General features: G+C 36.0%; 6 protein-coding genes across 8 annotated transcripts; 1 reads left to right on the top strand and 5 right to left on the bottom strand.

Moving 5' to 3' along the window:
* The first annotated feature begins 18 nt into the window (after window positions 1-18).
* On the top strand, window positions 19-653 carry LOC17876297. Its single transcript, XM_006282106.2, has 2 exons — window positions 19-355; window positions 440-653. Exons 1-2 carry the CDS (start codon window positions 123-125, stop codon window positions 636-638), a joined length of 432 nt encoding a protein of 143 aa, XP_006282168.1. The 5' UTR covers window positions 19-122; the 3' UTR covers window positions 639-653.
* Window positions 654-673: 20 nt separating this feature from the next.
* LOC17875122 (uncharacterized protein At5g64816) lies at window positions 674-1659 on the bottom strand. Of its 3 annotated transcripts, none has more exons than XM_023777548.1 (3): window positions 1570-1610; window positions 1262-1314; window positions 674-1162 (listed from the first exon to the last, which is right to left on the bottom strand). In XM_023777548.1, the coding sequence occupies exon 3, from the start codon at window positions 1132-1134 to the stop codon at window positions 751-753; it is 384 nt and encodes a 127-aa protein (XP_023633316.1). In that variant the 5' UTR covers window positions 1135-1162; window positions 1262-1314; window positions 1570-1610; the 3' UTR covers window positions 674-750. The 3 variants fall into 3 exon arrangements, with proteins under 3 accessions (XP_023633316.1, XP_023633317.1, XP_006281261.2); XM_023777549.1 differs by lacking the exon at window positions 1570-1610 and adding an exon at window positions 1417-1557; XM_006281199.2 differs by lacking the exon at window positions 1262-1314 and having other exon boundaries at window positions 1570-1659.
* Window positions 1660-1779: 120 nt separating this feature from the next.
* On the bottom strand, window positions 1780-4464 carry LOC17876466 (small GTPase LIP1). The gene is made up of 7 exons (XM_006280695.2): window positions 3832-4464; window positions 3333-3424; window positions 3104-3245; window positions 2717-3024; window positions 2570-2623; window positions 2351-2484; window positions 1780-2259 (listed from the first exon to the last, which is right to left on the bottom strand). The coding sequence occupies exons 1-7, from the start codon at window positions 3923-3925 to the stop codon at window positions 2055-2057; spliced, it is 1029 nt and encodes a 342-aa protein (XP_006280757.1). The 5' UTR covers window positions 3926-4464; the 3' UTR covers window positions 1780-2054.
* A 357-nt stretch (window positions 4465-4821) lies between these two features.
* Window positions 4822-6469, bottom strand: LOC17874845 (probable WRKY transcription factor 51). The gene is made up of 3 exons (XM_006281083.2): window positions 6064-6469; window positions 5802-5948; window positions 4822-5211 (listed from the first exon to the last, which is right to left on the bottom strand). The coding sequence occupies exons 1-3, from the start codon at window positions 6303-6305 to the stop codon at window positions 5016-5018; spliced, it is 585 nt and encodes a 194-aa protein (XP_006281145.1). The 5' UTR covers window positions 6306-6469; the 3' UTR covers window positions 4822-5015.
* A 1681-nt stretch (window positions 6470-8150) lies between these two features.
* Window positions 8151-8880, bottom strand: LOC17876802 (CLAVATA3/ESR (CLE)-related protein 21). Its single transcript, XM_023790028.1, has one exon. The coding sequence runs from the start codon at window positions 8729-8731 to the stop codon at window positions 8402-8404; it is 330 nt and encodes a 109-aa protein (XP_023645796.1). The 5' UTR covers window positions 8732-8880; the 3' UTR covers window positions 8151-8401.
* An 816-nt stretch (window positions 8881-9696) lies between these two features.
* LOC17875065 (glucan endo-1,3-beta-glucosidase 8) lies at window positions 9697-11790 on the bottom strand. Its single transcript, XM_006281605.2, has 4 exons — window positions 11357-11790; window positions 10803-11259; window positions 10518-10720; window positions 9697-10280 (listed from the first exon to the last, which is right to left on the bottom strand). The coding sequence occupies exons 1-4, from the start codon at window positions 11701-11703 to the stop codon at window positions 9830-9832; spliced, it is 1458 nt and encodes a 485-aa protein (XP_006281667.1). The 5' UTR covers window positions 11704-11790; the 3' UTR covers window positions 9697-9829.
* Window positions 11791-11925: the final 135 nt, after the last annotated feature.

Genomic DNA, 11925 nt, shown 5'->3' with positions numbered 1-11925 from the left:
TTGGTGCGAGAAACATGGCGCCAACTCTCTATCATCTCTCTCTTTCTTCCTTTTCTCTGTTCCATCATTTTCTTTTGGCTCTCTTCTTGATTTCTCTGAAACTTTTTAACTGAGATATTGACATGAATGAATCAAGGAGAATCATATTCGGTTTCTCATTCTTATTCATCATCTTGATCTCCGGGGTTGCTGCAGATGGAGAAGACAGCGATGGTGCCGCAACAAAAGAAGAGAAACCGTCACTTATAAAGATCATATGTGGGATCTTTGGCAAGAAATTCCCTCCGAGTTCTTGGGAATTGATTCAAGGTGCGATGCATAAGATCCAGATGAAGCTTTACCCACCCAATCTAGAGTAAACAAACAAGCATCATATCCTATAATCTCAGATTTCGTTAATATGTGGTTATATTGCTCATGTGTTGTTTTCTTGTGACAGTTTCAGAAGCAACAGTGACAAAAACAAGAGAGAGGAGGAAGATAAAGGAGAGAAAGTGAAAGAAGCAGCAACTAGGAGTCTCGAAGTAAGCAAAGAAGCAATTGAAGAGTCTGCAAAACTAGCAGGAGATGTTGTAGGTGAAGTAGTTCACAAAACAGCTGAGAAAGTTACAAAAGAAACCTCACATGATGAAATGTAATCATCCACCAAGATTGCCCATAATGTTATTATAACTTTTGAAACTTCAGACTCAAATACCATTTCCATTTCAAAAGGTAACGTTAACAACAACAAATCATAGTGTTCAAAATTCAAGAAGAACGAGAAGAAGAAGAGAGCTTAAGACATTCACTTTGACATCTTCTGAGACAAATGTCATTCCAATTAGCAACTTGATGCTGGTTAACGCAGACGGTTCGAGCACAAGCATCAGAGCAAGCGTCAAGCTCAGATACGCCGCAGACAGTAACACAAGTGTCGGGAATGGGATCTTTAGAGAAAGCACCAACTTTCTTCAGCATTCTTTTAGAAGTGCAAACTCTTTCACAGACAAAGATTTCATCAGAGCTCTTCTCTCTCCCTCGAGCACTCTTAATCCGCTCTTCTTCTCCACGTCTCTTCTTTATCCTCCATGCTTGACCTGCAACTAGTGCAGGTACTGCTGCTCCTATCAGTGACCACCACACCTCCACCATTTTCCCGGTTAAAGAATCGGATTTTACACTGCGCATTACAAACAAAATTTAATCATGAACACAAATTAAAGCAAAGCTTGTCTTTTTTAACAATCTGGTATCGTCGTAATTGAATTAAAAATTCAACCTTTCGTTTGGGGAAACCCAATTACCAAACTTTCACTTCAAACAATTTTGAAACTGAAACAGAAATGGAATTGAAATCGGAATCTTAATCAACACATATTGTAATAACAGCCACGGAGTACAAATTTAACAAGTTACTGAAACATGAGATCTCACAATTTCCAGGGTTTAGGGTTTTTGCACGACGTGACAGAGAGACAAAAAATTAAGGATTTTGCAGCTGGTCTTAGCAACCCAGAACCCAGAAGAGGGTTCAAAGAGAAAAAGATTCCATGGAATTGGAACTACGAGGGTACTAAAATTACATACCTTCCCTCCCTGCCTCCTCTCGATGCTATGAAGTTGTCGTAACTCTGTCACTCTATCTCCATATATTTCTAGGGAATAAAGAGTTTTGTTTTCAAATTAATTAATATTCCAATTTAAAAATATATGAAATTTAAACATCAAATTTGGTTATCAAACTAACAATCTCAATATCTCATACAGTGTAGAAACTATCAATATGACTAGATTGTAGAAATTCAACAAAAAATTTATTGTGATTTTGTGAGTATTCACTGTTTTTAATACATGATAACCAGAAAAAAAAAAACAAAAAACAAAAAAAAAGAACAAGATTTCAAAGAATCTACTATAAAGATTAAAAAAAAAAACCCACAATGTACAAACCAAAGAGGGTTTACACACATATTCACTTTACCGCCTAAAAAGAAAAATCATAAAAGAATAATAGATCCAAAGGCAACATCAAGTTTTCTTGGAATGAGAATGAGCAAACAAGTGATGAGATTTCAGACGTTTATATCCATTCGCTTAGATCTTGCACTGCCATTGTTGGTTGTTTCTTGTACACTGGAAAGAGAGAATCTTGGGATGGCGTAGTTATCAGGAGTAGACACTGGTTGCTGCGGATATAGTGTAGGAGGCGGAGTTAGGTTGCGTTGTGCTGGAAGTGGCGGTAATGTGTTGTTGTACTTGTAAGGATCTCCATGTAAACTGTGTGCAACAATCAACCGATGAATCCCAACATAAACAAAAAACAAACAAAACTAAACTAAACTCTAATGCTTTACAGGATTTCTGTTACCTTGTTCGCTTGTAAAACTGATCGTCATCACTTGTGATCTCGTCTAACCGTTGGGATGATGAGGTTGGACCCGGCGAAAGAGACCAAGGTGAAGCTGCTGGTAGTTCATCTGAGAAATATCTTCTTCTTATCAACTGTAAAGATTCACAGTTTAATTGGTTATAAAAGGGTATCTTGGAGAGGTAACAAGGAATACAAAAATGTGTTAACAACACTAACCATCCGGAAAAACTTGTTCAAAGCTTCCTTATCGTATCTGGTTTCTTTGGCAGCCTGTGGAAAACCCCGCACCAGACCATAAAATTAAAAGCAACCACTAACTACTATTAACTGAAAAGTCTGTTCTAACTCATATGGTTTACTTACAGCTATGAGACCGCCATTACCAGGAAAGCTTTCAAAGAGAGGAAGATCCTCACTTGAAGAAGGAAGCAAACCTTGCTTCTCAACCCAATGACGAGCTGCATCAACGAGATTTCCACTGCTTCCTTTTGTTCCTTCTTTTGCAGCTATATCTGCTTTGTTGCCAACAACAATGTATGGAACAGGAAGACCACCAGGACCCCCTGAGGGAAGAGGAGCTGAAAATGTTCCAGTGGCTGCAACCTCAGACGCCCATTTCTGCAAGCTTGTCTTTGTTCTTCTCTGGGAGAGATCATGAACAAAAATAACTCCTGCATAAGAAGTTTATCGTTTTATGACATTTGTTACAGACATACAAAGAATGAATAATGTGGATAGGTTGGGAGAGACCATTGATTTGTGAATAGAACAATGAACGGCAATCTTTGTATCTCTCATGTCCTGATACATCCCAGAGTTCAACAAAGAAATCTCTCTCTGAGTCACCTTGAATGCTACTTGACGAACTAGATGGACTCCCGTAGGTTAAGTGCTGCACAGTGGTTAAGTAGCAGGAAATAAAAGGATGTAAACTTCACTTCCCTAAACAATTGGAGAACGTTTGAGACAATTAAGTTACCTTGACACCAACTGTGCATCCAATTGTTTGAGATGGGCGAACAATAGAAGAACCTTTGTTGATGAGGTGTACAAGTGATGTTTTTCCAACACCTAACAAATAGATTTGATATTAAGAGATGAAAATTGACATAATGATGCAGAGTAGATAACTCGACGAGCAAAAGCAAACTCACTAAGTAACAGACTCTAAGGAAAACAGTTTCGACTTAAATGCTAGACTCTAAGGTTTGAAGAAAATGATATAACTCAATGACCACAGAACCATAACTCCTAACCAATGGTCCAACTCAATGGGAGAGAATCTATCTTGCTAAGTCACACATGATCTAGATATAAAGTATCCATGTGCATCAATCTGCAAGTCCTATTAAACCAAAATAATCAAGAAAATTACACAAGTATGGTAATATTTAAGCTTCTAAAAGGACTAACTTGGTCTGGTTCCATACAATTGCTAATGGAAACTACATGGAAACTAGAACTAGTAACAGTAGTACCTGAGTCACCAACAACCAATACTCGAACTTGCCCGCACAATGGAGCTACGATCTGCTCCTTATTTTCCCTTTCACGTTCCCTCCAAAACTTCATTACTTTTTCTTTTCTTTTTTTTTTGGGCTTAATCACAGACTAGCCAGACCAGATTAGGTAACAAATGAGAAAACTAACACTGATCAATCATGTCCTCTCGATAATTCCAATCCAAAACGAGAAGAAACAGCTTCCACAAACGCTCATAGCAACCTCTCACAATGGAACACTTTTTATGATTCAATCCCCAATGACATTACCGAAGCAACTAATCAAACATCGACAAGCGCAGATTCTTCACCTTCCTCGTGTAGAAACCTCGATCGATAGAAGCAGCAGATCTACGGATCCAACCGAGATTTCGGATCAATTTTTTACAGATAAAAATCAATCAAGTAGGGTTCGGGTTCGTCTTCCTCCCACTCGAATAACTCTGGGAATACAAATTTCCCTTCGAAGCCGTTCAAGAATCTGAAAACGAAGATATGCGAAAGTAGAGAGAATGAATGTAAAATGGAGAGATCAGAGATCCAGACCTCGTCTTCGTATGGCTTTCCTTGAAATTTACTGAAATGTTATTCAAGTGTTGAGATTTGATTTGGGCGGAAGAACAATATAAAACGACTTCGTTTTCCCTGCACAGAGTTTGTTAAAAGGTAGAAGATGAGATCGGTTCGGTACTGTCTACGCTAACACAAACCAAAACCGGCTCATAAACCAAACCAATCTAATTCCTTTTATTAAACCGATAACAAGTAAACCGAAACAGTTTACCTCGTTGATAATTATTCAAACCAACCAAAAGATATCCTATTGAGAACATACTTGTGTGATTGTATCCATTTAAAAAGACAAAAATTTGTGCAGAAACATACATTCACCTTGAATATCCAAAGAAACATTCCACAGTTTAAAAAAATCATACGACCATATATAACACTGCAAATTTTCAACTATACACTTAATTATATTTGATATCTTAGCGAACTACAAGATGCTTCATAGCCATATACATACATTAAAACATTTATAAACCAAACTCCTTTTTATTAATTATTTATACCTATAAAATTACACAATGCACTAAGATTATATATAACAATGGTAGCTCTATCTTACAATCTCAATCATGAGGAGAAGACATTCTGGATTAACAGTGAAGAAGAGAGTGTTGGTTCCAATTATCATGATCATAAGACAAAACCATGTCATTGTAGTAGACGTGAGAAGGGCTCTCATGGTTATGGACACCGTCGTATGTTGTAATTACATAAGCTGCATCTTCACCATCTCTCTCCACCCTCTTCTTCACCGAGCAACCTTCACTTGAGCATTTGTAGTAATTCCTATATATATATATATTCCAACATTTGTTAATACTACCCAGTTTTACAAATTAGGATATACAATATTGATATTTTATCTTGTATTTGAATTCTACGAGTATGAATTTTTATATCCTAACCATGCTTTGAAAGTGATATGTTTAGAGAGGATGACTCCGATTCATTAAAAGATGTTCACAAATATGGACAACTTGTTTCTTCTACTATAGATGAGTCAAAATAAACCATGGACTGATCCATTCACCTCTAGTTATATAGCGACCGTTTATGTAAAGATATAATTAAGCAAGAGCAGATCACATGGATGCATATGGAATCTGATTAATTTTAAATCCAAGTGGGTTGGTAGATGATAATACGGGTCCATCAAAATAGTATTCAAATCACACTATATGATCGAGCTAGTGGCTATTCTAATATAACATAAGGATTAACTAGCTAGCTAGGTGGTTACAGAAAATTCCCAAGCAAACAATATAATAGATGTATACTTGAAAACTATATTTCCCTCACCTCACCTTAATGAAACACACAAGTGATTAAAAAGGGTTTCTAATCAAACAATTAGATAAAACTGAGACTTAGGTTACCTCTTGTTAATGTTGTTTTTGACAGATTTTTTGCCATACTTCCTCCATTTAAAACCATCATCCATGACATCGATCTTAGATCTCGTTCTAAATGCAACTCGATGGCCCGTATCTTTCGTCTGATCACTCTCTTTGATTCCCCTATTTCTACAATTTTTAATTGGGTAGCAAAAGATAAGTAGTATATAATTTAATAAAAAATAATTTACTTGTGTTAAGAATCTTGCCAACAATTAAATAATAGTAATAATTAAAAACTCACGTTGATTCCTTTTTAAACAAGGTTGTTGCGCTGCCGGATCCGCCGCTTTCGCCGGTAAATGTCTCCGACGAAACGATGCTTGTCGGAGATGAAATCTCCTCCTCGACGAATCCGTTATTGTTGCCTCCTTCTTCATCGACATCGAAGAACATCAGATTGGAGAAATCATTGTTGTCCATGAAAGGATTAATAAAGCTTTCATCGGAGAAATACGTAAAATTAGGGCTTTGAGAGATATTCATCTTTTTTTTTGTTTTTTTTTTCCTTTATGAATAGGAAAAACAAATTACAATCAAGAGAGAGAGAGAGAAGAGAGAGTCTTAAAGCATGTATAAACTAGGTAAGAACAGAACTTAGTATAGATAGAGAGCAAGTGAAGAAGAGAAGACAATGAGTTAACAATGGTCTTTTATTTATATTCAAAGAGAAATGAGAATTATTGTTTGAAGGTTTTGGTTGCTTATTTATTTTATATTTGTAAAAAGAAAGAGATAATTAAGAGATAAGATTTTTATTAAACAATTATTACTAGTAGTACTACTACTACTACTACTACTTGTGAACAAAGCAATTTCAGGGTAGATACTAGGAAGGTGCTTCAATGTGCCACGTGTGTAAAAGAATATGGCGATGACGTCATCGTTATGACGTATGGACAGACGCTAGGCGGAAGGGTGGCGAAAGGCGGAAAAAGCGAGCTTCCTCCACTTATTAAAGTATTCATTTTCTTGATTGGGCTTTTCGGGCCCATTTGTAGAGCCATTATCGTCTACTTTGAGGTCCATGTTAGCATCGGTGATCGATACCGTTGGATATATTGGATCCATGGCTGCGGGCTTAGTATATGTTTTATGTTTATGTGTGTTGTTGCTTCTGCTGTGTTTGAAGCAGACAGGACTTTCTATTCACTTTACAGTTGTTGTCTGTATTACACCAAAGACACAAAATAAGTTTTGACTTGTTGAATTTCGTAAACGTTACTACTATTTATGATACTCTGATATCTTTTTTTGGCCTAACTTTTTATTTAGCAAATCCTGTAAAGTATTATCTCGTCTAAATTCACTTCTTGATCCATATATATATGTTTTCACAATCTGTATAATCCATCTTTTATGAGAGTTAGTTCTATATATTATTAAAAAAATATATACTCCAATATTGAGGGGAAACAGCATATTGCATGGCTAAACAAGGTATAAAATTTTTATTTATTCCAAAGTTTTTGGCATAATGCAATGCATCATCTTGTATATTATATGATTTGCACCCACTGACTCACACACACATATATGACCAGAGAAGAATTCGCAAGTCTATTCCTAAGTCAACTGACTCAAAGTGGTCGTTTTAATCTTGTCTTTATAGGTAAGACGAAACTTCCTGGAGCCACTGTGTTAACTTGTGTTTTGTTCCTTTTGGTAACCACTCTATACTATTCTCATTTTTAACTAACAGAGACTAACATATTACAAAACATATCAGAAACATGTATTTGTGGCTTTGTTTTAAGAAAACACACATGACTTAATTAAGTAATCATGTTATAGTTATAGATACTACCTATATATTTAGGTGATTTACACATGCATCTTACCTATTTAAGGTGATTTATATGGAAATGGTTAAGAATTTTGATATCAGATAGAAGGGTTTAGTTACGACTAATTAGGTAGTAATTAAGGAGAGAATTAAGAAGAAAGCTAAAATATAGAGACTGAAAGTGAAAGAGATGGGGCGGCTGGTCAAAGATGAAGAAGGAGTGTGTTATTGTGGGGTTCTAATTGGGAGAAACCATTTTGTGGGGGATGTAAATCTAATATATAAAAAAACAAAAACAACAAGAAAAAGTAATTACATACAAATCTATCAATCTTTTTTTTGATGTATTTGCTTTGAAAGTGATGGAGATAATATATTAATGGGACGCCTACCACCACACCACACCTATCAGCAACAAATAAATGCAATTTCACTTTCTTCCTTTGATGACATTGATATGATATTATTATTCGAAATCCAATTAACACGAAACTTCTAAAAAAGTATTATTACGATCAAATTAAAGGTTCATTGCATAACACACTGTCCATATTATTACGATCAAATTAAAGTATTAATTAGTTTTACCTCATTGTACATAGTATAAGGGTCCAGCAAATTCAAACATACGCATTTTAAATGCTAGAAAACACACTCGATTGTTAGATTTTCCAACCCAACCCATAGAGTATATAATAAAGAATGAAAACCCGGTAATACCGCAGCTGTTTCCTTAAGAACAAATACTAATCTTGATTCTTGAATAGTCATATATGTTGCCTCTCTCAATATTACCCTACTTGTTGTGCAGAGGATTTGGACCACTGGGGATAGATCGCTTCTCTTCTTGGTCTTCCTCCTCGCCGTCAATCTTTTCCCCAACTTTAGACGATCTTCTTCGTCTGAACTTATTAAAATTTGACATCCCTCCCGAGATCACAAACTCGTGATGATTCTTGTAGTATTGTGATCGAGCAACCCTCAGAATATTACTTTTTCTTCTTGTACTGCTGCTGAATATTCCCGCTTGAATCGAACTTGAACGCGAGAAAATTATCAAAACTAAGATTGTAAAGATTACAATGATCACCACATCTCGTTTCATTGCATATCCTGAAGACAACATATTACGATATTATAATATAGTAACAACAAAAAAAAGAAGGAACAAATAGAAAAATAATAATGGAACCTCTCTCACACCCTCTCAAATATTATTGATTACTCCTCGTCGTCGTCTCTTAGCTTATATTGTTAAGAGTTGATAGAATTTAAGTAGAAGTAGGAGAAGCAAAGGGGAATAAAAGGAGAGAAGGAGCAGAATGGTCAGCACTCATCAGCAGCATTCATTACATTTTAAATCTGGTAGTGATATGACTACACAATTATCATAATTGAAAATTTAGTACAAGACTAATAAATATTTGCGTATCAATAAAAATACAAAATTAGTGAAGGTTTGTTTATGTATTTTTTACCATCTTCTTACAAATGCATTTGCTTTTAATCGTCATATCAATTACAGTATAAGTAAGAAATTACTACTTCACAAACTACTCGTTTACCCGTATTCACTGTGTTTTAACTTGTCTAAGGTCAATATTAATATTTTCCAACCTAAATGTGTAATTGTGTATATAACTCTCAATCTATTGTTTAGCTTTAAATACAACCAAAATGCCTAAAACGGTAAAAACGAAAAATATGAAAGCACTGGGGCATATATATATAGACATCCTTCTTTTGAAATACTAGCATTTAGTACTCTCACCAAACCGCATTTATGGTCATGTCCATTTTTTTCCATTGAATGTCGCAAAACCTGCAAAATAAAAAGTAGTTTAACCTAGAAAAATACTGGGTGTAAAAAATAACAAGGATTTTGACTGATATAACGTTACAAATTGAAAGCATTACAGAAAATAAAGGAATCGATTACTCTATTAAACAGGGTAAAACATTTGTTAAGTAAAAAGTTCTAATGTAACAATGAAAAACCACAAAATAAATATTATTTGCAAACGAGGATATAATTGAGCACTATTGTCTACTGAATATATATATAAATATATATTATGAACATACATACAAATCAAAATCGTTCATGTGATTCGATCATCATACCGATCTATAAAACACGTAGAAATCAACTAACTCAAACGTTAAGAAACGAACATAAAATAACGTATTTAATAAATTTCCTTCAAAGTGCCAAAAACACAAATTATATAGCTGCAACCAATCCAAAAAGAACAAATCCAAAAAGAATGAATCTTCCAAACACAGAGTTGATCCTGACATCGTCACTTCCACTAATGATCTGAACTGGGAACAAGCAACTTCCCACGGACGCATTAACTTTAGAGATCATAGCAGCTCCTTTGAAATCACAAGCCCTTACGTCTTGGTCCTGTATCTGGAAATACATGTTAAACGCGTATGATATGTTTTGGATTTTGGTTAGCTTACTACACGTTGACCCGGCCTCCATAGCGGTGCAGTCCCCGTGGTAACACGCATAGTCTAGGTCTGGACCAATTTCGTCTAGATTGACCGTGTCATTGTTCACTACGCACCATTGCTTTTCCAAGTATTGCACACCCTTAGCTGCAACAGGCACCATTTTGCGTCCTTGTCCCGTGAAATCTAGCACAAACTTCGGTGTCCCATCGTATCTAGTGGAAAAACATAACGTTACTAATCTCTCTGTTGTTTAATCATTCCATTAAAACGTTAGATTTTAAAACTTATGACAAGACTATATTCAAAAAATGTAAAGTATGTGAAGAATATATTGTGAATAATAAGAGAAGACCGGTCAAACTCTATGCAATTAGAGAAGGAAACAAAATATAATTGACGTACGATTCAAGAAACATAGTTTTAGATATATGAAGAGAAAAGTACTTCACCTAAAGATGCCCCAATGTCTCTCAAAGGGTCCAGGAAGAATACTCTTCATGTCTTCGTCGAGGAAACCGAAAAGATAAACCTCTAACCTCTCAGGTCTCGATGGAGTCCCACCGTCCTTAGCTAGTCTTTTCATAAGCCCTGCATAGAATTTCTCTGCTAGCTTCGGCGTCGCATATTTATGACCATCCGTTGGCCATCCAACCTACAGAGAGAAACATAACCAAATTCAATTAAGATTCTTGGTATATATCTAATTATAACCAGTAATATGCTTTTCAAGTTACCTCTCCAACGATGATCTTCATATCATGAATCCCAGCTTTCTTTAACGCGAAAACGAGTGTGTCATAATTTGCGTCGAACACGTTATCATAATTCTTTCCTTTATCATTAATCGTTTGACCATCACCGTCAAGAAAAGCGAATTCCACAGGAAAATGCTCGTTCAGGTAAAGACTAAGAAAAGGGTAAATGTTGACGGTGAAAGGTAAGTCGTTATCGTGGAAATAAGTGACGATGTCGACCATAGTTTGCTTCACATCCTTGCGGAAATCCCCCTCTGAAGGCTTGTCATTGGCTGATTGGTAAACTTCTGCGTTTTGTGGGATCGTGGCTTTGATTTTATCGGTATGTCCAGCTTCTTTTAATGCCTTGTGGATGTTCTTTAACGCTGGAAATGTTGTCTTCAAGAACGATCCGTTGTATGCAGACAAAAACGGCTCGTTCCCAACCGCTACATACCTATATATATGGCGGTCACATGTATTAGACCGAATAATCATATTCTGATAAGAAAAGAAAAAAAAGAGAAAAAAACAAGTTTTGAAGGATTAATTACTTGATGTCGACGCCACCCTTGCGCATATAATGAGTAACGTTTTCTTTGACCCAATCTTTAGCATTATCGTAATCGTCGGCGAGAGATTCAAGAAGGTTATTAGGGATTCCGACCATAACCTCCATGCCGGAACCGGCCAAAGCATTCATGGTCCATGAATCGGCGTCAAAAAGCTTCACTTTATTGATCTTATTGTCCTTAAGCATCTGAACAACAATGTTGGGATTCAAAGGATGCGATGCGATACTACCCCAATTCACACCGAAGCCTCCGACCAAAGTAGCCAGGGTCAAAACGGTCATTGTAACCGTCCCGACGTTAACGAGCATCGCTGCTCTTCCGGCCATATTGAGAAGGCGACGATGAATGATAATTGGGATTTCTTTGACCTGGAAAGATGTGTTTTTTGCTCTTCTTCCGGTCGGTAAATTTCTTTTTCCTTGTCTTTGAGATGGGTGGTCGTTGTGACTTGTAATAGGAATGTTTTTAGCTTGTTAGCGAGGGAGATTGAGCTTAAAATAAATTCCTATTTTTAGAAAAAATCACAAATTACAAACGTGTGAGTGTTT

This window comes from Capsella rubella, unplaced genomic scaffold (assembly GCF_000375325.1).
Source record: "Capsella rubella cultivar Monte Gargano unplaced genomic scaffold, Caprub1_0 scaffold_8, whole genome shotgun sequence".
Lineage (NCBI taxonomy): Eukaryota > Viridiplantae > Streptophyta > Magnoliopsida > Brassicales > Brassicaceae > Capsella > Capsella rubella.
This window is presented reverse-complemented; position numbering and strand designations above follow the sequence as displayed.

Coding starts and splice junctions, on each gene's coding strand:
- LOC17876466 (XM_006280695.2), bottom strand. CDS start 3,925: ATGAAGTTTTGGAGGGAACGTGAAAGGGAAAATAAGGAGCAGATCGTA. Junction 3,425..3,831: donor ATTGGTTGTTGGTGACTCAG/GTACTACTGTTA, acceptor TCTATTTGTTAG/GTGTTGGAAAAACATCACTT. Junction 2,485..2,569: donor TGAACAAGTTTTTCCGGATG/GTTAGTGTTGTT, acceptor GAATCTTTACAG/TTGATAAGAAGAAGATATTT.
- LOC17875122 (XM_006281199.2), bottom strand. CDS start 1,134: ATGGTGGAGGTGTGGTGGTCACTGATAGGAGCAGCAGTACCTGCACTA.
- LOC17876297 (XM_006282106.2), top strand. CDS start 123: ATGAATGAATCAAGGAGAATCATATTCGGTTTCTCATTCTTATTCATC. Junction 356..439: donor CTTTACCCACCCAATCTAGA/GTAAACAAACAA, acceptor TTCTTGTGACAG/TTTCAGAAGCAACAGTGACA.
- LOC17876802 (XM_023790028.1), bottom strand. CDS start 8,731: ATGTTGTCTTCAGGATATGCAATGAAACGAGATGTGGTGATCATTGTA.
- LOC17875065 (XM_006281605.2), bottom strand. CDS start 11,703: ATGGCCGGAAGAGCAGCGATGCTCGTTAACGTCGGGACGGTTACAATG. Junction 11,260..11,356: donor AAGGGTGGCGTCGACATCAA/GTAATTAATCCT, acceptor CCATATATATAG/GTATGTAGCGGTTGGGAACG. Junction 10,721..10,802: donor TGAAGATCATCGTTGGAGAG/GTAACTTGAAAA, acceptor TTCTCTCTGTAG/GTTGGATGGCCAACGGATGG.
- LOC17874845 (XM_006281083.2), bottom strand. CDS start 6,305: ATGAATATCTCTCAAAGCCCTAATTTTACGTATTTCTCCGATGAAAGC. Junction 5,949..6,063: donor TTGTTTAAAAAGGAATCAAC/GTGAGTTTTTAA, acceptor TAAAAATTGTAG/AAATAGGGGAATCAAAGAGA. Junction 5,212..5,801: donor AAAAACAACATTAACAAGAG/GTAACCTAAGTC, acceptor ATATATATATAG/GAATTACTACAAATGCTCAA.